Raw genomic sequence first — 21,872 nt, 5'->3', positions numbered from 1 at the left:
GTCCTTATGACGTGACAGTATTGTAGGAGGTCCTTATAATGTGACAGGAGGTGTTTAAGGGCGAGGGACATCCGTCCCCATTGAAGATGCTCTTAGTCTAATTACGAAATGTGGTTAACTCGAATATATAAAATGCAATTTAATCGCAACAAATTAAAAAGCAAGTGTTTTCCACGTAAGCAGCGCAGCGCGTTCTACAGTTGCCTCTCAACACACATGTGAATAGATACACCATATAGATACAAACAGATCCATGAAATCAGATTTTGTATGTATATATATACGTAGGTTTTCTCTTCGTCTTCATCGCTCCACGCGTTGCTTGCATTTCAGCTTCTACACTTCTACGCTTTCGCTCTACACCTCATCAAACGCCGTCTCTCTATCTCTCTCTCTCTACCCGTTTATTGTCTAAATCTCCGCTCTCTCGCGCCAATTCCAGCCCCATATTTTCCAATCTACACACAATCTGACATTTGTAGAGAAGCCTCATTGAGAAATAAATCAACGCGAACGAGGCGAATTTGGCGAAATCGAAATTAATTTTATTTGTATTGGCTTTGTTGGAGGAAGGGGATTGAATCTCGGTGTGTGCGTTTGAATACCTGTATTATTATATATCTATATTTAGGTAATCGGTGTTGGTGATGAGGATGGGTGGTGAATTGGCCTACTGCACAGAAGAAAAGGAGGAAGAGGTCATAAAAGACACGGAGCTGGAGGACGAGAAAATGGTGGCCAAGATGAGATATTCGGCGGCTGCGATCGGTGGAGGCTTTTCTCCAAAGGCTGTCGTCGTCGGCTACGCCCTTACTACCAAGAAGATTAAGAGCTTTCTGCAGCCCAAGCTTGAAGGATTAGCTAGGTAATTCATTTGTTTTTATCTCAGAGTTCCGATATATATCTATCTAATTATATGTAGGTATGATTTTAAAGTTGAAATTATTGGTGAAAATCTGGAAATCGAGGATATTTGTTTGTAGATAAAACAAAAACATGTGTAATTACTGTTCAGGGGAATGATTGGTAACAGCTCTGCTGTTTGATTAATGCTGAAACTGTTTGTGTAAGATTCGCTCGAATTGAAACGTGATCAATTTGTTTCGTTTTTCAAATTTTAGATTTTATTATGGAGAAAATTGGGATTGGTTCTGTTCATAAGTTTCTGTTTGATTTTCTACTTATGTAATGTTCTTATATCTTCTATGGAGTCTATTTTGGAGGAAAATTGAACCTGGTTATCGTTTACAGGAATATTACTTTTGAAGATGTATTCTCAATGAAGTCAAATCTTCATAGATATTTTTGTGGTGTATGTTCTATTGGTGTTTACATATAGGATATTATTGAGGAAATTATATGGTCCTTGTCCCTTTCACTGATTTTCGTACTCTTCCAATTTCTAGTACTCTATTCATGAGCTGTCCTTTTTTCCTGTCTTGAAGGGAATGGACACTTGATTTGACATGAATGAATGAATTTATTTAGCTTTCAGTGACAGATATTATAAGTTTCTCTTGAATTATATTCACTTTCTTTACCCCTCCATGTCTTACAATGTGTTAATTTTGTCCTTCTGTGCGTAGTAACTTAAGTGGATGTTTATATTGTTATTACAATATGATTACTCAAGCTTTTTCTATCAGCCGCCATGATCTATTTCCTCTTGGCATTTAAACTATTCTTGGTCTGTGATAGATCCAAAGCTTTCTTTGGAATTGATGAGTATCTTTTTCCTTCTAACTCATTCTTTTCTTGCATAAGAAAATTGCAAGTATTTGGCAATTGTTGCTCTCCAAACCCCAACATACTTGATGACTTGAGATTCAACGTAGAGTGCATGTTCTATATTATCTTAGCTAGGTGAATGAGAAGGAAACAACAATATCGCTTTTATGCTTTTATATGGAAATTATAAATAATTTGAATGGTAACGATTAACGAGTCCCCTCATGGAATGTACACGTGCTTCTGTTTTTGCTCTATAATTGCGTAGCGTAGTACTTGAACCACTATTAGCTAATTGAATACAGTTACAAAAAAATGCAGGAATAAAGGAATTCTTTTTGTGGCTATCGACATTAGTAAACCACTTTCGGATCAAGGTCCCTTTGACATTGTGTTACATAAGGTGAGTTTTCTGTGTGCCTTGTAGACCCTATTCAGTGTCTTGATTGATACTCTTTTATTCTTTATCTTTAAAAGTGAGATAGTTAATCTATACATGGAACTTCCATTCTTGTCATGCAGTTATCTGGAAAAGAATGGCGATCCATACTTGAGGTTGGTCTCATCATTCAGTGTCTCAATCATGTTAAGAAAATGTGTTTTCCCAAGTAGCCTAATTGGTCATTCAGTGTATATTTAAATGAGGGACCCATACCTGTGGATTTAAAGACAAAATTTCCTAGGGCCAATTCTCATCCTTCCCTTTTACTCTTTTTGAAGGATTATCGGATAACACATCCCAACGTCACAGTTCTTGATCCTCCTGATGCCATACAGCATGTGTACAGCCGCCAGTCTATGCTCCAGGTTGTTGCTGACCTGAATCTGTCAGACCCCTATGGTAATCTTTTATGGGCATGCAATTTTTACATAAGGCTTTTCTTTCATTTTTAAGCTCGTTCTTTCCTCGGTATAAGAATTATTTGTGGATGCCACAAACAGATAGATTGTCCAGCTTTTGCAAAAATCACTGATCTCTCATGTCCTTTTGTCTTACAGGTAAAGTAGGTGTACCTGAACAGTTGGTTATCAAAAAAGATTCATCATCAATTCCTGATTCTGTGAATATGGCTGGGTTGAGGCTGCCACTGGGTATGTCTCCTTGATATGGAAATATATTTGTGCTTTGGCTATTACATGGATGAAATGTTTAAATATAGTAATCAATCTGTGTATATTTTAGTGGCAAAGCCGTTATTTGCAAAGTCACATGAACTATCTCTGGCGTATGACGAGTTGTCCCTCCAAAAGCTTGAACCCCCACTTGTCCTGCAGGAATTTATTAATCACGGTATGAAATCACAGCTCCTCTGTTTTCCCTTACCTGTTCAGTGGCTAGCATGGAGAAATGTGTTGACTGTCTCTTGAATATTTTCCTTTCTTGTGATTTAGGAGGCGTCCTCTTCAAAGTTTATATTGTTGGTGAAGCAATAAAGGTGCTCAGACGTTTCTCGTTGCCAGATGTCAGTAAGCGTGAGCTGAAAGCAAGTGCTGGTGTTTATCGTTTCCCGAGAGTATCTTGTGCTGCTGCATCTGCTGATGAAGCAGACTTGGATCCTCATGTTGCCGGTAGGTAGACTTGCAATTCATGCATGAGCTTAGAGCATTTGATTGTATAATGTGGTCTGTGAAAAAATCCATTTATCTTCCCTTTTCCACCTTCGAATATTTGGTGGTTCTTGTTAACATCTTCTGCCTGGGTTGAATTTATGAAAATTTATGCCAAGGGGTTAAAAAGTACTTTTATCTCTGCAGAGCTCCCTCCAAAACCGTTACTTGAGAGACTGGCTAAAGAACTACGACACCGGCTGGTATTCTTCTTGCCCATTTTGTACTTGAGTCTGTTATGCAACTTACTGCTACTTTCTTGAGCTCTAATCCTTGTGCCTCGGAAATAGGGTCTCCGGTTGTTCAACTTGGATATAATTCGTGAGCATGGAACTCAAGACCGTTACTACGTGATAGACATTAACTATTTTCCAGGTATATAACACACCCAAGTCACATCTTGTTAATAGTTTTTCTTTCCCTTGGATGGACAAGAAGTCGTAAAAGAAACACACTAATCCCGATCTAAATGTTTCTTGCGACATGCAGGATATGGGAAGATGCCCGAATATGAGCATATATTTACAGATTTCCTTTTGAGCCTTGTTCAAAGCAAATAAAAAGTCGGAAAACCTGGCAAGAGATTTCCGAATGATGTATAAACAAAGCTCGTTCGTGCTGCACAAGATCCAAAACAAGCAGTTGAAAAAAGCGAAGCCGCCTGCATAGGTGGTAAGCAATGGTGTCATTTGAAGTGCAAAGAATACGGATAATCTGTTCCCTTCTTGCTCTGATCCTCGACATCGCTTCAAGGGCGATAATCTCGTTGGCGACTCCGTGTCCTTGTCTAATAATGTTCGAGTTTTTGTTTATTCATGTGTTTTTCTAATTTATAGTTTAGCATTTCTTCTGTAAATCCTTCTCTTAGAGAAGCACCATGTAAATAAAGTCTCTTTATAGTTTAGCATTTCATCATCTCATTTTTTGCTACTTCTGTTACTATTTTTTTCATGGATATACTTATGTTTTTACTTATTCAAACAAAATTAACTCCCAACTTAAACTTAAAAACTTCATATTTTATATGATAGTATAAATCAATTTTTTTCTCAATAGTATATGCTAATAAGACCTATCTAACAAAACAATATATGCTACGAAATGGATTCAAGATTTGGTAACATGTGCTATAAAGTACTTGTTATTGTGTATAGTTTGTTTAAACGTGACCTACGCGATAAGATATCTGGGAGTAACTACGAAGAAATCGAGCTCAGCATGGAATAAACTATAAAGAGAAAAGTTAAAAACATCCATTTTAAGAGGTCCTCACATCTATTTCATGATATGGATATTTTAGTCTCATAAAGTTAAGACTAGCACACTGTAGAATTCGTTAACGATGGACTAGTTAGTGCTCACACAGCCTTTACATCGGAAGACTCACTGGATGCGGCCGTATCATCTTTGTGCTTGACCATTCCAGAATCAACAAGAATAGGAATCTCAGCAGCAAGCCATGGCGCAAGGCCCAAGCAAAGTGCATGTGCTATGCCAAACCTAGGACTGGGAAAGTAGAACAAAACAAATTGGAGTCAGAATGATCACTCAGTCTGTGAACAAAATGTTCTTTCCTAAATAGAAACCACAAAAACATAAACTGATCATGATATCAGTGGAAGCATGTCTTCATTGGGCTTTATAAATATTTCTCATGGAATAAAAGTAGCAGCGAAGAATGGTTCCAAAATGTCAAATTCATCTTAGATCATGGTGGATTAACTCACGAGAGATGAGATGTGCAAGCTTATAAACCTCTCACAGAAATAGCAGAGGGCACCACCTTTCACACATAGATTTGGATGTTTAGTAGCTCTCACACAATAGGAAGTATAATAGAGATTATTATAGTAAATGTAGCCATTTTCCGTGGTGGTGACCGCTATTGTACCAGTCCACCATTTCTTATGTACAAATGGCAATAGATACCACAAATTTTAACAAAACAATCAGCTACAGGCATCTAGTGGGTCCTATGTAGGCTCTTGGGCCAATTTTGCTATTTAGATATCCACATTTGTATTTTCTCTCCCAAATGTTCTATTCTTGTTAACTTGAACAGAATCACTTTAAACATAACTAGGCAATAATAACTTTAATTATAGGGCAGAGCCACAGAGGGATCAACTGCATAAGATGATTATGAAAACTATCTGTAGGTAGGATCTGGATGCCTACTTACGAAAGAGGACTTAAAGTCTTACAATTCAGATAAACCAAATGATTCATTTCACAGATATGGTATATGAAATAACCTACCAATTTCTTATATTGAACCCACGGGATGATAAAATCAATGGTACTCGTATCGTGAAACTAAAGATTAACACCACAACTACTCAGACCAAAAACAGAAAACACCAAAGAACTAAGAACTAACTCCTAAAAAGCTACTAACAAAAACTTCATTATTATCGCTCAGAATTGTTTTCTGCGGAGGGTAATGTTTATAAGTATTTGAACTCGTGGGTGGGATTGATCATTCACTACAGAAACCAATGTTCAACAAACAACTGTAATCAGAATTCAGTTTGCGGGTTGGATTTAGTATTGGATGACTGTCAAAAAGACTGATACAAAAGCTAGTTGACGATTAAATCATGAAACACACGATATTGTGGATATAATAAGGTTTACAATAAGCATCAAACCAAAAATCCATTCATCTATAATCAGCACTGAGAAATCTAGGATGATACGAAGCTCCCCATCTGTTAGTGGTTAATTCCATTACCACTATTCCAAAAACCCCCCCACATTCGACGCACTCCCAATCAAGATTTCCCCAATTTCAATCGAAAACACAAGTTCTCTATAGATCAAAGAAGACCTTGCAAACAGAATCAATACTTATCCCACTCATCACCATTCACCAGAAACTCAATCCAACAACTCAGACTAAAACATGAAATTAAGCTCAAACACATAAAAAAATTACCAATTTTTGGCCCACAGCGGCTTGAAGTGGACGGTCAGGCATATCTTCCCTCCTCTATACATCTACACAACACACACAAAATCAACAAACCTTATCAACAAAGAGGGATAGAAACACTCACAAAAACAAATACAAACTAAGGCTCCGCTCAGTATCATGGAATTGATTCTGCGGAATTAGAAACGGAGCCTTCAATCCCAACTCCAATGTTTGGCACCACACAATATTTGGATTAGGAATTGAATTACAATTTCAATTCCTCCCAATTCCACAATTTGAACCTCCACACACTGCACACACACAATGAGCACGCACACACACTTTATATGAATATGATTTTAACAGGATTTGGAATTGAATTTCCTTCAAATTCAATTATGTAGAATTCTTATGCCAATTCAATACAAAAACACATAAGCACTAAACGAAGCAATGAAAAACACACACTAAACGAAGCAATCAAAAAGAAAAAGAAAAAAAGGAACCTTTTGGGTTTTGCCGTCGAGTTGGGGCAATTCGAGTTCAGGGGCGGTGGCGGGATACGTGACGGGAATGTCGAACTGCAAATCGAACTCGTATTTGAGCAAATTGTGGATGTACCAGCACTTACCGGTCCAGCGGGTGCCCTCCGGGTTGGCGGCGGAGATCCGGAACCAGTCGTTGTCCTTGGATTTGTTCATGGCGGTGTAGGCGATCAGCGCCTTGTACTCCTCCTTCAGCCGCTGCGTCCACGCGGCGCCGTCGCGCGGCCCGGCCTTCACCGACAGGAGAGGGATCTGCGTCAGCGTCGATTTCGTCGTCGGATCCCAAGTCTCCATGATTGACCCGGATTTCCGACCCGAATTGATTCAGCTGTTTTTGTCTTCCAAAAACCTTCCAACTGCCCAATCAATTTACACCTTTTCTCCTTTTCTTTTTAGCGAGAGATTTCGGGAAAAAAGGGATTAATTTCGCCGACCTTTCGAAATTAGGGATTAAATTCGTCGATCTTTCAGAATATGGGATAGAGGCATGCGAATTTTTTAGAACCAGGGTTTTTTGAGTTTTTCTCTTTTTTCTATTCTTTTTTCTTATTATTTCATTTACAAAATATATGAAATGACCAAATTATCCCATAATATATTCACCCTAATTCTAATATTTTTCACCCCCAATTCATTTATGCCCTATGCAGAGCTCGACCTGCATCTAATTATGATAACTAATTCTCTGCACGCAACCCTATGCAACATCTGAGCACCAGATGTGAAATTGTTCGAGATGGAGTGTATGCTCTGGATGGTATAGGATTTGCACATTCATTTATTTAGTCTATCTTATTTATGTTTAGGTGATGATGTGACATGTTATGATTCCTCCAAAAGATGCCTAGATAAATGTGAGAGTTTTTGATGATATTGTTTTTTAAGGTATTGGCGAGATTGCACTGAGTGATCAAGTAGCCAACTTAGCGCAGCATGCCATCATGTTCCTGCGACGAACTGATACAGGGCAAATACATCACTCAAGTAGGTCTGCAAATAGAATTGTGGTCAATAATTTATGGGATAGTTTGGTCATTTCATATATTTTGTAAGTGAAGTAATAAGAAAAATGAATAGAAAAAAGAGAAAAAAGAGAAAAACCCTTGTTCTGAAAAATCCGCATGCCTTGATCCCATTTTTCGAAAGGTCAGCGAAATTAATCATTTTTTCCGAAATCTCTCTTTTTTTTATTGCGTGTTTTTATTTATACTCCTACAATTAATTACTGTATGTTGCAAATTTATATCATAATAATCCATACGGATATATACGAATTTAACAATTGTCAAATTTACGTGTCAATATTTTATTGTAACAATGTCCGTAATATCAACCAAGGGTATTATAGTTGATAAAGGGAATATCTCTACAAATCTCCCGATATCTTTATTATTTCATACTGATTTAATATATTTTTTCCATATATCTCTTGCTTATTAGTTTAGGTTAGTCTTATAAATATGAGCAATCAATTAGAAATACAATCCTATTTTATTTTTACGCTTTTATTTCAATTCGGTATTGTTTTTTGTTTGATCGATGACACAATTGCGATGTGTTGATTGTGGATCATTATATTTTTCTTCATAAGGGTGTGATTGGTTCGCTAAAAAGGTTTTATTGAGTTTACAGATAACACGTTTTTCTCATGATTAAGGATAGCAATTCTTTGTAAATTGATGTTTGGTTGAAGATGCTTATACTACTCTATTGTTTGATATGATTTAAGTGTCGTAGACTAACATTATACTACATTATGTGATGACTAAAATGGCCTTACTTTTGCGAAGGAAATGACAACAACACCCTACTACCTATTCAACTCTCCTATCCTATGTATAAATGGCAGCTGGCCTAGGCAACCCACCGCAGGAGCGGGGGTTTGGCCCTATGTTGGTTCCCTCAGCGCATACGAGGAATGTCCGTCAGGTATCATTTTATCTTTTTCAAAACTGCTCGCCTCTCGTTCATATGAGTACACGCCATAGATGATGGTGTTCTTTTACACTCCATAGGGGGTAAAACAATGAGGGATTAATAGCAGCACCGCCTTACCTGCTGAATTCGCTGCCACGAATGACTGCATGCTAATCGTATTGTTGTGGGTACGTGAGAGGGCAAAGTAGGTATAAAGATCCAATGCAGATTTTCGGAGAAGTAGAGAAAAAATTATACCACCAATTTTCGCCGATAGTGAAATGCCTCAAGCACCGAAACTAATATCAGTTCCTGCGAAATCCGACATTTTTATTCCGGGTCATCTAAATCAAACGCTGCCTTTTATGGGTTTTTACCCCCTACCATTCATGCCCTAAGAGTAGTAAATTGTATAACTACTACAGTTTGTGTAAATGTCATAGTAGAAGGCCGTGTTATTGTACAAGCATCTAAAATTCACTTTACATTTCTGTGCAAATTTTGTGACAAGTATTTTATGAATCATATTTATATAAGGTGAACGAACTTGTTTCATTCATATCTCATTTGATATGAATATGACTTGAGAAATCATATTTCATGAAATATTAACATCCCAATTAAAAAAATTTAATAGTTCAGAACACAAAGAACAAAAATTCAATCGAAAATTCAAGCGGCAGAAAACCGAGTCACCCCCTAAAATATAATCACGTGAGTTTTAAGAAATTATTCAATTATGTAAAAAAAGTTAATGAAATATTTGTCCTATCATAGATATCCCAAAACGGTAAAATCAAAATGAGTCATTATTTCGTAAACAAAGGAAATAATACTTAATCATATTCATAACAATAACAGCATATCCGGTAAAATCAAAATGAGTCATTATTTCATAAACAAAGGAAATAATACTTGATCATATTCATAACAATAACAGCATATCCCGAAGCAGACGATCTAGAATAAGCAATTTCATCAATGTAAATGGTTTTCTTCCTTTAAATAAAATGGTAGTTCCTCTATAATGACTTGTGATGACTAGCATTATAACACCATAAAAAGGGCTACAATATAGACAAAGAAACTGTGTCACCTCATGTGAGGCAATTCCTATATTACTGCAATCATCAACTCAAATTTCATACAAACCCACAACACAGGATGGACGCAGCATCCTCCCCCCGACGGGCCCTCTTAACACGTATACAAACTATACCACAAAACTGAGTGTTGTTTCAGCAAACAATTCTCAAAGAAATGAAAAAATTATAAATGAAAGTAGGGGCTGCTGCTGTTCCCTCTACAAGTCTCCTGCTCAAAAGCGGGACGTGCTGATTTGGTTTTGGCTTCAAGTCAACAATCACCTCCAACAGATGACGATGCACTGCAACTATATAAAACTAGTGTTAGCAAGCAGCTGACTATGCCATAAGGCCAAATTAAATCATCATGCTGGCAAGTGCTCTATGTTCTTTGTTAGTTACGGAGTTTCTATCAGGGTCATGGTTGACACCAGCTTTGGAATTCCAAAACTCAATAATTACGTTACTGAAGGAAGATAAAGGAGAAACGAGGTACCTGTAACTATATGCATGGATGTAAAACACGTTAATCTAATCAACTATACATTTTCTTCCAATTTTCTGCAATTTTGAATGAATACACATGTAATAAAAGAGCTTATTCTTACAAATTGGTTTTTACCTATTTTATCCCTTTATTTCTAGAAGAGCGTTGACAAACTTTGTTTTAGTTGAGCATACACGCTTGATAACCAAAAGAATACGCCTGAAAGGCTAGCATCCCTTTTGAAGTAATAAAGCACTGCCATATATCATAATCATGAAGGTTTTAATAATTTGTTGGGAGGTTATATAGTCTAGTACTCCCTCCATTCCATGTTAAAAGAGTCATTTTTCTATTTCGGGAAATTCCAAGTTAATTGAGTCATTTCTATTTTTGGCAAAAAGTTATTCTCCCTTTTACTTTATTCTCTCTTCATCTCTCTTACTTTATTCTCTCTTACTTTTTCACCATCCATTTAACACGCCATTTTTAAACTCCGTGCCGAAAAGAAATGCCTGAACGGAGGGAGTAACAATTATCCTAATAGCATTGTACAATCAGAAATTTTCATTACAATTATATAAACTACACATTAAAAATTCTACTACATATGATGCATGCTCTTACTAGTATCCATAAAAGATCTGTGAGATTGGTTCGTTTACTATACCCCAAGCAAAAACGACCCACTTATCCCACGGAAATTCCCTAGGTTCTAGAGGGTGGAAGACAGCAATCGCATAAAAATATTAATAATCAATTTGAACAGTACGAGGAGTAGTAGCATCAGTTAGCAGCTTAGGCATATGCATCGCCAGACTTTTTGACTGAGACAGTATATTTACCATCAAAAGTTCAGAATAATTCTTAGGATTTGTAAATAAAAAATAAATAAGCATGGGATAGGAAGTACGTCTCATGGTCATGGATCAAACCAAAATAAGCTTAGGACATAAGGCATACCTCACAGACCAAAGAAGAGACGTGTAATCCCATCAGGTCAAATTATATCACTTGGAAGGAATAACTACATCAAGATTCTTTGGTAGCACCCAGCCCTTAGGATATGCAAGTCCACGTGCTTCTAGATGGAGGTGCCAATTCATTATCTTGTTACAACCTAGAGGAATACCTTCCATCTGACTTTCATCTTCTACAATCTGTTCTATGAAAGTTGTTTCCTGAAAAGCAGTAATAATTTCCAATTAGAGTTTGAATTATCTTTGAACTGAATATGATAAAAAAATGACAGCACTTATAAATGAAACGATACATACTTGGAAACCCTCCTTTACAGTGTCTAACTGCCTGATAGGATGTGAATTTGGTCGATGCCATCTCTTGGGATCCCACAATATGCTGCTATTGAAGGCAAACCCTGACATATCCACATGGAATCTGCGGAGTCTTTTGCTCTTCTCATTTGTGTGCCATCCTATTACTTGACTTCCATTGCATACAGGGCCTTCCAATATTGCTTTATTTTTGCTTTGAGCCAGCATGCCAACAGGCCAAGTGCCAAATCGACTGAATAGCAACGAGACAACAAAGGAATTATGAGAAATGAAGAAAAAGCATTCTCATGCTACAGCAGAGAGATTGAGTGAAGAGTAGTGAGATTGAAAACTTGGTCATGGTCATGGTCAAACAAAAAGATCTTATATGATGTCTTCAACTCACACGTTTCCCTTGGACCAAAGAGCTGTATACTTCTCCATAATTGAAGTGAAAAAGATTAATACTGCCCTTTTCTTATAGATATAATTAATTTATTCAAAAGAATCAGAAAGCCACATACCCACCCACCCACAGACAAAGCAATATAAAATAATACTGTAGCCAAATTGTTTTCAATTCCAATGGGAAACTTTTCATTTCTTAATTATTTAAAACTCAAATTATGGATTTGTAATTTGGTATAGTTCAATGCTTTTCATTCTGAAACAGTCAAGAACATCACTTGTGATATGTACAAAAAATCCCATCACATGATGGGGGTAACAATCATGAAACACATGCTTATTGTTTTTTATTTGTGTAAGTTGATTAAAAAATTCTCTATTTACACATAAATAACCTATTAAAAACATCTTCAGCCTAAATGATACAGAAAAAACAAACATGAAGCTGGAAATGAAGCTAAAGGAACTAACAGCTAGTACAGCAAAGTATGGAAGTACAAGTTCATACTTGACATAATTTGGAAGGGCTTGTTTTGACTTCTGAGCCTAACTATCCCTATCACAATTATTTCAAATGCTTATCAACTTCCAAATGGAATGGGACAAGACTGTCTAAGCCATAATATTCCGTAAAGTTGCAATGTTGATAACCCGAGTTAACCCATCCTTCCATTACCCGAGAAAACATGCATAACTATTTCCAGGCAAATGTGTTTCAAAGTGTCAATAACAACACATTACTAACATAATAAGTAATGCCAGAAGAGATCATATTCATCTGTCAGACAATTACTTATAAATTGAAATAAAACGATTTTGTCCCTCATAGATAGAGAAGTTTCTATAGTAGTAACTGTCTACTCCTATGTATTTTATCCCAGTCCCTAACTTAATCTCATCATTTACAGAATGTGTGCTAGCTCTTTGAAAAGAGCCTACTTGCACTTGGCATGTAATCTATCCTTATGTAACTCACTATGGTTTTGCAGACTTGATACACAAGGAGAGTAAATTTGACCAGATCATAACTACAATATAGAACAATGGTTTCAACATCTTGTTGTACGATATCAGATAAATAGAGAGATATGAGAAAGCTACTCTATTCCCCATTCCAAAAATTTCAAGTAAAAATGAAATTAATCTACTTAAAGTGACTACTTAAGCCACATTCCGAAGCTTCCTAAGATCCATAAGCTATCAAAATGAAAATAAAAATTTGTTGAAACCATCTAACCTGGCTGTTCTAAAGTACATATACAATTTGTTTAGGAAGACGCCGTTGATTAAATTTTGTAACATTTGAACTAAACATAAAGCAAGTCAGAGGAATAAGAACCACATTCTTTAACATAAAATTAGGAACCGATATGCTCTAACAGAGTCAATGATCACAGCAAACTAAACAAAGTTCCTTATGTTTTTCTATTCTTTGCCTTGAAGACACAGAATACTAACATACATGACAATGCAAAACAACAGCCAGAACAATGATTAATGTACACAGCAAAGAAGAGTAACTACATTATGTTATAGCCTAGTCATCACTAAAGCATTCACACCATTGACTTCAAAAAATGTTCTCCAACTGCCAAACTAAAATTCAACCATGTAAATTCTTCCTGTGCATATTTTATACAGTTTTATAGTGTCTGAATATTACCCTCATGATCCTATGGCCACTACTACCCTGGCAATCATATTCCTATACTATGATTCACCTATAGTGAAAAAGAACGATATTTCAGGTAATATACACATAGTTGTTAAAAGCAGATAAAAATGCAGCTTATAATATCCAACCTGATTTCTCTCATGCTCTCAAATAGCTCAAGTGAGTAGATGTTATCATCATCAGCAAAATACACCATCCCGTCGAGCTTATGCCTCTCTATATGTTCAAGTGCAGTATTCCGCTGGTGCACACCCCTATCCTTTACATCTGTAGTATTTTTCACACAAACCAAATGCCTATACATAATTCCCAAATTTCTCAAAATCTCGGCAGTCTCCTTTGATGCCTCGTTTAGCTCCACCACAATCCACAACACTGGCGGTTTGACCAATCTCAAGACCTGTCCTAACCTAGTCAAATAGTACGCCTGAATCGCCCTACTATAAGTTGGAGTGACCACAATCAACTGTTTCCCTGGCACAAAATCCAAAACCTTCGTCATATCAGTTTTATCACCCCTCTCAACCACACCTAATTCCACAGCACCGATCAACAAATCATTCTCCTTCGGCTTCTCAACAGAAGCTAAATCGTCTGCGCTCCAATGAACACTCACCACCTCCGGCTTCATTTCCAACGAGAAATCGCTCTTGCTGAAATCACCCCTCAATTCATTAAACTCGCTATTGAAGGGCGCCATGCCGAGCAAAAACCCTAAGAAGAAGCACATGAAGCAGCAGAAAAACGGTTTTCTCCAGGAAAACTGAAAACTCTTCCGAGGCTGGTGCTTCCGGAAGAAGACTCCGGCAACAAATCTACGAATAGGAGAGAGAGTCGTCCTGCCTTGGGAAAACAGCTTCTGCGACGGAGATTGCGGCGAGAATGCAGTATTGTGACCGTTCTGGTGCGATCGGTCGTTGTACGGCGAAAGAGTTCTCCGAATCGAAGCCATTTATGCCGTCCAAATCGCATCCAGAAGAACGTGGGATTGAGAGTCTGCGATGCGATGAGAAAGTTATGGCGGATCAAATCCAGCTTAATAACAGTTCACTGACCTGAATTGGAAACCCTAAGACGCAATCGAGCTGAAATGGGAAGAAAAATAGAGGGAATTTAACAGCTTTAATTGAAGTTAGAGAGAGAAACTTGATTTTCAGGTGGAAATATTTTGCGTGTGGGGAATGAAGAATGGGAGGGAGACGATAACATGCACCGCTTAGCTAAAGTGCGCTGTCGTGTCAGCTTAAATTACTTTCTTAATTAATTACTCTGTTTTTTAATACCATGACATAATGTTAAGGTTGTTAGCATTTAAAAAGAAATAATTGCATGTAAAGCACTGCATTTTTTTATTTTCTAACTAAAACTCTAAAAGAATACTAATTGTCGCTCTTATTACTGGCACAAAATTTTAAGAAATGTAATACTCTCTCCGTCCCGCTTTAGCAGTCCCATTGACTTTTCTACACTCGTTTTGTTAAAATGAGACTCTTCTCTACATTATTCTCTTTTTTACTTTATTATTATTCTCTTTTTTTCTTTATTATTTATCCACTTTTACTATTTATTATCATTTCTTCTCTACATTATTCTCTTTTTTACTTTATTATTATTCTCTTTTTTTCTTTATTATTTATCCACTTTTACTATTTATTATCATTTTAACAAAACGAGTGTAGAAAAGTCAATGGGACTGCTAAAGCGGGACGGAGGGAGTAAAAAATTAGTTGAATAAGTTAGGAATGAAGTGACCGTTTATGGTATAAATAAAGTGTAACATTTATTGTTAGACGGACCCAATGATAAAGAGTGACAATTGTTAAGTACTATAGTTTTACGATATTTAAATTATTTTTAATTAATTTAAAATTTTATGAATATTAAAATAGTACTCCTTCTATCACCCAACTAATTTTGCAAATCATGACTTTCGTTATTATATTTAATAAGTACTATTATGTCTCACGCATTATCAAATTAGTATATAAAAATGTAATTTAAATTTCATAACATTTTTTTTTTACTTTTATTCTTTATATTTTAAAAAATTATGGTAGATGAATAAAATTTGTATGATGTATTTGTACATATGAGAATCAACTTAAAAAATCTCTATATTGAAATTTTTAAACAAGTTGATATTATAAAATTTAGTACTACTATTTTCTATTTGTATTATCTCCAAATGTGCCAAAATTATCAAAAACTCTCTTAGATACTAGTAGTACTAGTTTTTTTCGGTTATTTAAAATTTAATTTTTCAAATTTAAAATCGAATACAAACTTGGTTGGGGAATTAAAGATAACGGTGACTAGTAAAACCGAAATGACAAAAATTTGGGGTTTAGGGTTGAGCCAAACCGCCAAATAGCTGTTGCACCACCTTCTCCAGCCGCGAAATCACGCCTTCCACCGTCCAAGGCCGTCGGCCTCCCCCCGCGTTCCAGTGGTAACTAATCAGTTTGAGCTTTACTGGATTATTCGTCCGTACAAGTTGTGATTCTCGAATTTTTATTTGTCTTAACTAGTTTATTACCGGAGCTCAAGTGTAGCATTGAATAATGAATGCAACCAATGCATCTAATATTTTCACTTGAAATTCTAATCCTTGGTTCTCAAGCTGTTGTTACTGTTAGTGTAGTGTTCTTAATTTTATAGTTGTTGTTGTTGTTTTTATTTACTGATGACCAGTATCATTGTAGATGAAGATAGCAGTAGAAGGATGCATGCACGGAGATTTGGATAATGTATATGCTACTCTTTTACACCTGCAAGAAGTCGAAAAAACCAAAATTGATCTTCTCATTTGCTGCGGGGACTTTCAGGTAATTTCAATTATTGGCACGATGATTAATAATATGTTTCTGCTATAACTACTATGAGTATTTCTATAGCTTGTGCTATGATTGGGTTGTGTTTACCCAAGTGTGCGTTACTAGTATTGGGCATGAACTCTATGTCAAATATGCAAGATATTGAATTTGGAAACCATGATAGTCAATGGGTCTCAGATACTATTATTGACGATGTTAGGTTCATATCATAGCTTGGAATCTTGATTCTTGAAGCCTCCTGTTCTCATTAAAAATAGTAAAATACGATCATGTTAACACGATATTGTGCGCTGTGAACATGACTCAATACTAGACTTAACATTTTCTTTGCCACACAAGTTGGGGAATCTTCTGCCTGTCATATACATGCTAGCTTAAGGGTTTCAGATATAGTATTGATGATCTTCAGAGTCAGTTTGTTTCACTGTGATCTAGGTTCTGTTTATTAACTATGCTTCCTGGAATTATTTCTAAGAATTATTCTTTAGAGATTCGTAGCAGTCATAGATGTTGCACAGACACTTCTAGGAATTGTTTTGAAACTAAATTTAAATAGTTTCTTACGAATATTCCTATACTTTTTCAGATACAGCCATGGGAAATTTGCTCCTATTTTGTTACTTTCATTGAATCGGTGTTGATGCATAGGACTGAAAGTTTTGTTCATTCTTTCTGCTTGAGGAACATGAATAAGTTTGGGTGTCAACGTATTTCAAATTCTGAAACCCTCCTACACATTACTCTGCTTTTTTCCCTATGTTTGATCTGAAATGACTTCTAACATTGCTCTTTTAAACTAAGAAACACACACATAGTGGTCTCCTCACTTGTTAATTTCAACTACATGTTATTGTTTAGAATTAGAACACAATTTGTAAAGTTAGATAGTACTATAGTTATTTGGTTTTATAGCAAGGAATGGAGTTTCCTTAGAGTGCATTCAATTAGATGATTTTTGTTTTATCAGGCTGTTCGGAATGAGAAAGATCTGGACAGTTTAAATGTTCCGCCCAAGTATCGGACAATGAAAACTTTCTGGAAGTATTACTCGGGCGAAAAAGTTGCGCCCATTCCAACTATATTCATTGGTGGGAATCATGAAGCATCGAACTACCTTTGGGAATTGTGAGTAAAGATATTTATTAGGTAGCATTAATACCTTGGAAATGCTGTCATAAGTTGCTAGTTTTATATTTATTCGTTTCATTAGAATGTTATGTTTGATCTGATGGCTGACGTTTTTGGTTAAACACTCTATCCTCATATATTTCTCATTAAAGAATTTAGAGCAAGCAGCTGAAAGGAGAAGCCATAAAATAATTCCTGTATCCCAATGATTATGCCTTATTTTACTTTTGCGGGAAATATAATAAATATCAGATTATGGTTAAGTTTTACCCATAGCCACTTGTTGGCTCTTTAAAGCAGTGCATTTTATATTTATTTTGATAGAGGAACCGATTATGCATGGGCAACGTGTATGGGTGGTTAACTCTGAAATTGAATGCGATTTATTTATGTGGAAAACATGTTGGGATGTGCCATTCTTGCATAAATTGTTTCGTGCTAAAATTCAAAACAATAATTCATATGATGAGAATGGGGCATTAGGGGGGAAAACAAACCAGTGAATGCTTTATGATTGACTCCTTTGAGTAAACTTCAGTTTTTTTTTCTTTTGTTTTGTTTGCTGGGGAGGTGAGGGTATTTTCTTATACCACCATCCATTAAGTTAATTTACTTATGTCCCTATTGACATGTTCACATAAATTTTCTGTTCCACTTTTGTTAGTGCACAGTTCCTGTACTTCCACATGTAACTAGGTTCGTTAAATTTTGTATATCCTTATGTATAAGGTCAACAAGTTCAGATAATACATTTCTCACAATCTCATGCAGATTCCAACTATATTTATTTTGCTGTGTCAGGTACTATGGTGGATGGGCTGCACCGCAAATCTACTTTCTTGGATTTGCTGGAGTAGTCAAGTTTGGAAATGTTCGCATTGGTGGACTTTCTGGAATTTATAAAGCAAATCACTACTATTCAGGTAATAGCATCTGCATCACTGATCACTTTTCAATGATGTAGGTGGTGTGATGTCTGCAATCTTTTGTAAAGGTTCATATATTTCTATTTATGAAAAGTATTGCTGTGCTATCATTTAATCAATGTTGCATGATTTGCACTATTTTGGAAAGTTGTTTTAAGAATTAAGAACATTGTAGAGATTGCCTGACAACTTTTATTTAATGCCTATAATTTCCTAAATACATTTATTGCATAACCTTTGTGGGTTTACAACACAGGCTGACTTGGTCTTCTGAACAGGACATTATGAGAAGCTGCCTTACAATGAACAAGACATCAGGTCTATATATCATGTGCGCGAGTATGACGTACATAAGCTCGTGCAAGTGCAGGAGCCCATTGATATATTTCTTTCTCATGATTGGCCTTGTGGAATTACTGACCATGGGAATGTGAAAAAACTTATACGTCAAAAACCCTTTTTCGAGAAAGAGGTAAGGTGAAGATGTGTTTCTGCCTTGTGTTAATGCTTTAGTTTTCAAAATTTATACTTGGTGAAGAAATCACATCACATAATGTGAAATATGATCAAGATCCGAGTCCTAAGTTAAACCATTCTATTGGATAACTAATTCACCCTTCTTATGTAGTAATTCTTTTTTTAACACTTAATTACTAGGACTGCACATACCCCTGTACACTCTTGTTGGTGATTCATGTTTTAACGTTCCATTGTCTCCTACTGAGACTATTGTGCTCACTCACTCCAAATTGCCTTTTGTGATTCATATCTGTGCATCTGGAGAGCTGTGTCTTTGTCCATGTGTAGCTAACCTATCTCTCGAGTACTACACAAGTGCTTGTAAATGCCTTCAAATTTCTAAGGTTGGGTGTAATATCCTTCCCCCCCCCCCCCCCAATCATTAGGTTTTCCCATGTTGTCAAATATAAATCTCAATTTGTACTGGATCCTTGGGTTCTGAATATGAAGGGAAGATTGTCTTTTGTACTGCGGTTTAGATTCAACCTATAGCTATAGTTAAGTATATTTTGATGGTGGTGGCCGAACTTACAAAATGCATTATGTCCTTTGGAAACATTTTCAAAGATTCTTTCTGTTCCCAAATTGGTGTGCTTTGTATAGGATTGACTTAGGACTAAGATCATCTTTATCTGCACAATCATTTCTACTTTAAATCTAAAACTTGTTATCCAGATTGCGGAAGGGACATTGGGAAGTCAAGCTGCCGCAGATTTGATGGCTAAATTGAGGCCTTCTTACTGGTTCTCCGCACATCTACACTGCAAATTTCCTGCTCTGGTTCAACATGGCGATGGTGGCTCTATAACAAAATTTCTTGCCCTTGATAAGTGCCTCCCTGGAAGAAACTTTTTGCAGGTTGTTACTTGTCCCTTTTTTCTCACGAAAATTATTGAAGTATTTGCTCGGCTAACTCTTTAAATGTTACAGATTTTTGAAATAGAATCAGAGCCAGGGCCTTATGAACTCCACTATGATGAAGAATGGCTTGCAATCACAAAGAAGTTCAACCCAATCTTCCCTAGGACTAGAAGGCGTGCAAATTTTAGGTTAGTACATTGGTTTCCTCATAAAAAATACTTTAGCCAGATTTTTTAATTTAAAATTGGTCATCTTTAACTCCATAGTGACGCTAAACTCAACATGGAAGAGTGCCGTCAGTTTGTTAAGAATAAGCTGCAAATGCGAGGGAGCACACCCTTTGAGTTTGTTCGAACTGCACCTTGCCATAATCCACATCAGTCTGTTGCTAGCAATTTCCCCTCTGGTGAGTGTTGCCTCTACAAGAAAGGCCTGTTGCCACTTCTTCTCTCTCAATTAAGTTTCATATTATTGGTTAGAACAACACTACATTGATAGTGACAATCAGGGCATCATTTAACCATACCTCAGTCATATGTTTTGATTCAGAATATATTATATAATCGACGCAATTATTTAGATACCAGGTCAAAAATAAGGCAACCTTTTTTTTAGTGAAACTATTGACATCATGTCAACCCTAGTTTTCTCGGCTTTCCTTTGATATGGCTTTACTGATGAGAAAACTAAGTAATCGAGTATTTTCTACAACCACGGATTGAAGATTGAACATATCTCAAATGGCTAAATTCTACTATTTCCAGATTGTATTTTAGGCACAGAAGAGTTCTGTACATTGGAATGGTTTTGATTATGATGTTTTGATTTTCTTTTTAATGCAGGACATTGTCGGAACCCTCAAACCGAAGCTTTCTTAGAGTTGCTAGGACTTCAATATTGCCTCGACGCTTATTCTGAATCACGGGAGCTACCTCAAAGTTCTGGATCACTTCTTTCGAAAGGTAAGTAACTTCTAAAAATGATGCTTGGCTTAAATTTTCTCGTCAGTCTACTTAACTTGCATATAAATCACTGTGACAAACTACAGTGAGTATGAGTCATGACATCATAAATGCTTTCAACAGTTCTAATTTAATCCAGTACTACTGCAGAATCCTTTGGTAGTGAAGATATTCCAATTGACGATATAGATGATGACGACGAACTCAATGGATCTGACGATGGAGAAACATAGAACGAAATTCATCAAACAATGTCCAGGTAATTAATTGTAGGCTTCATCTTCTGTCCTTACTATCAAGTGCCTACAATAAAGTTGATAATCTAGGATTTTAATGAAACAAAAAAAGCATTGGTGAATAAGTGCATGTATCGAAATATTGTGTCTTGTGTCGTCAGTATACACGAGGAGCCAGAGTGAACGTTTATACTGATTCTTCTTTTTTAACACTTATTTCGCAAGTCAGGATGCATACGTTGCAATTGGACGGTCACTAATGCCATAGAAATCACCAAGGTCGCGTGATCTACTGATATCGCTGTCTATGCCATAAGACGGGACCTAGGTCAGCTGCTGTACCGACATTCATGATATCGCTGTCTACATGTAGTCTTCCCAATAGCTAATCGAAGTGGACATGCCATTATTGGAGAAGGGAATGGGACAAGCCCTTATGTTGATCTCATAGTTTGTATGTAGAAGATATTGGCAATCCTGACAAATTCATTATGCAATAGTTTGTATGTAGAAGATATTGTCATACTTAATATTCTTGCCAATAGATGACAAGTTCCGGTTAACAACTCTATGCATTGCTTTTCTTGGTGAATTACCGAAGTATGATTTTAATCATATGTATTTTTATCATTTTAGGATGTCCAAGATTTAAAATCCCATTTTAGATAAGTGAACCACACACTCCACTGAATTATTAGTAATAAACTATCTTTCTTTTTCGTTTTTTTAAAACTTGTACCGATTGCAAGAGCATTCCGACTGAAT

The 21,872-nt window shown here is 36.2% G+C and overlaps 4 protein-coding genes across 7 annotated transcripts; 2 read left to right on the top strand and 2 right to left on the bottom strand.

Moving 5' to 3' along the window:
* Positions 1 to 295: 295 nt before the first annotated feature.
* LOC125201502 (inositol-tetrakisphosphate 1-kinase 3-like) lies at positions 296 to 4,256 on the top strand. The gene is made up of 10 exons (XM_048099647.1): positions 296 to 865; positions 2,050 to 2,131; positions 2,251 to 2,283; positions 2,449 to 2,569; positions 2,728 to 2,820; positions 2,912 to 3,019; positions 3,121 to 3,297; positions 3,484 to 3,539; positions 3,627 to 3,711; positions 3,826 to 4,256. Exons 1-10 carry the CDS (start codon positions 648 to 650, stop codon positions 3,894 to 3,896), a joined length of 1,044 nt encoding a protein of 347 aa, XP_047955604.1. The 5' UTR covers positions 296 to 647; the 3' UTR covers positions 3,897 to 4,256.
* Positions 4,257 to 4,533: 277 nt separating this feature from the next.
* Positions 4,534 to 7,186, bottom strand: LOC125204403 (ubiquitin-fold modifier-conjugating enzyme 1). Its single transcript, XM_048103065.1, has 3 exons — positions 6,760 to 7,186; positions 6,275 to 6,336; positions 4,534 to 4,842 (listed from the first exon to the last, which is right to left on the bottom strand). The coding sequence occupies exons 1-3, from the start codon at positions 7,090 to 7,092 to the stop codon at positions 4,695 to 4,697; spliced, it is 543 nt and encodes a 180-aa protein (XP_047959022.1). The 5' UTR covers positions 7,093 to 7,186; the 3' UTR covers positions 4,534 to 4,694.
* A 2,546-nt stretch (positions 7,187 to 9,732) lies between these two features.
* On the bottom strand, positions 9,733 to 14,837 carry LOC125201318 (probable beta-1,4-xylosyltransferase IRX9H). Of its 2 annotated transcripts, XM_048099379.1 has the most exons (5): positions 14,697 to 14,837; positions 13,770 to 14,637; positions 11,562 to 11,811; positions 11,248 to 11,465; positions 9,733 to 10,108 (listed from the first exon to the last, which is right to left on the bottom strand). In XM_048099379.1, exons 2-4 carry the CDS (start codon positions 14,591 to 14,593, stop codon positions 11,295 to 11,297), a joined length of 1,245 nt encoding a protein of 414 aa, XP_047955336.1. In that variant the 5' UTR covers positions 14,594 to 14,637; positions 14,697 to 14,837; the 3' UTR covers positions 9,733 to 10,108; positions 11,248 to 11,294. The 2 variants fall into 2 exon arrangements, with proteins under 2 accessions (XP_047955336.1, XP_047955337.1); XM_048099380.1 differs by having other exon boundaries at positions 9,733 to 10,102; positions 13,770 to 14,827.
* A 1,107-nt stretch (positions 14,838 to 15,944) lies between these two features.
* Positions 15,945 to 21,699, top strand: LOC125202895 (lariat debranching enzyme). 3 transcript variants are annotated; one of them, XM_048101344.1, is made up of 11 exons: positions 15,945 to 16,090; positions 16,344 to 16,466; positions 17,443 to 17,600; positions 18,405 to 18,526; positions 18,808 to 19,001; positions 19,724 to 19,906; positions 19,979 to 20,097; positions 20,176 to 20,315; positions 20,752 to 20,871; positions 21,022 to 21,130; positions 21,337 to 21,699. In XM_048101344.1, exons 2-10 carry the CDS (start codon positions 16,344 to 16,346, stop codon positions 21,102 to 21,104), a joined length of 1,242 nt encoding a protein of 413 aa, XP_047957301.1. In that variant the 5' UTR covers positions 15,945 to 16,090; the 3' UTR covers positions 21,105 to 21,130; positions 21,337 to 21,699. The 3 variants fall into 3 exon arrangements, with proteins under 3 accessions (XP_047957301.1, XP_047957302.1, XP_047957303.1); XM_048101345.1 differs by having other exon boundaries at positions 21,333 to 21,699; XM_048101346.1 differs by lacking the exon at positions 17,443 to 17,600.
* The last annotated feature ends 173 nt before the right edge of the window (positions 21,700 to 21,872 follow it).

Source organism: Salvia hispanica, chromosome 1 (genome assembly GCF_023119035.1).
Source record: "Salvia hispanica cultivar TCC Black 2014 chromosome 1, UniMelb_Shisp_WGS_1.0, whole genome shotgun sequence".
NCBI lineage: Eukaryota > Viridiplantae > Streptophyta > Magnoliopsida > Lamiales > Lamiaceae > Salvia > Salvia hispanica.
Note: the sequence above shows the minus strand (reverse complement) of the source record. Positions and strands in the feature narration are given on the sequence as shown.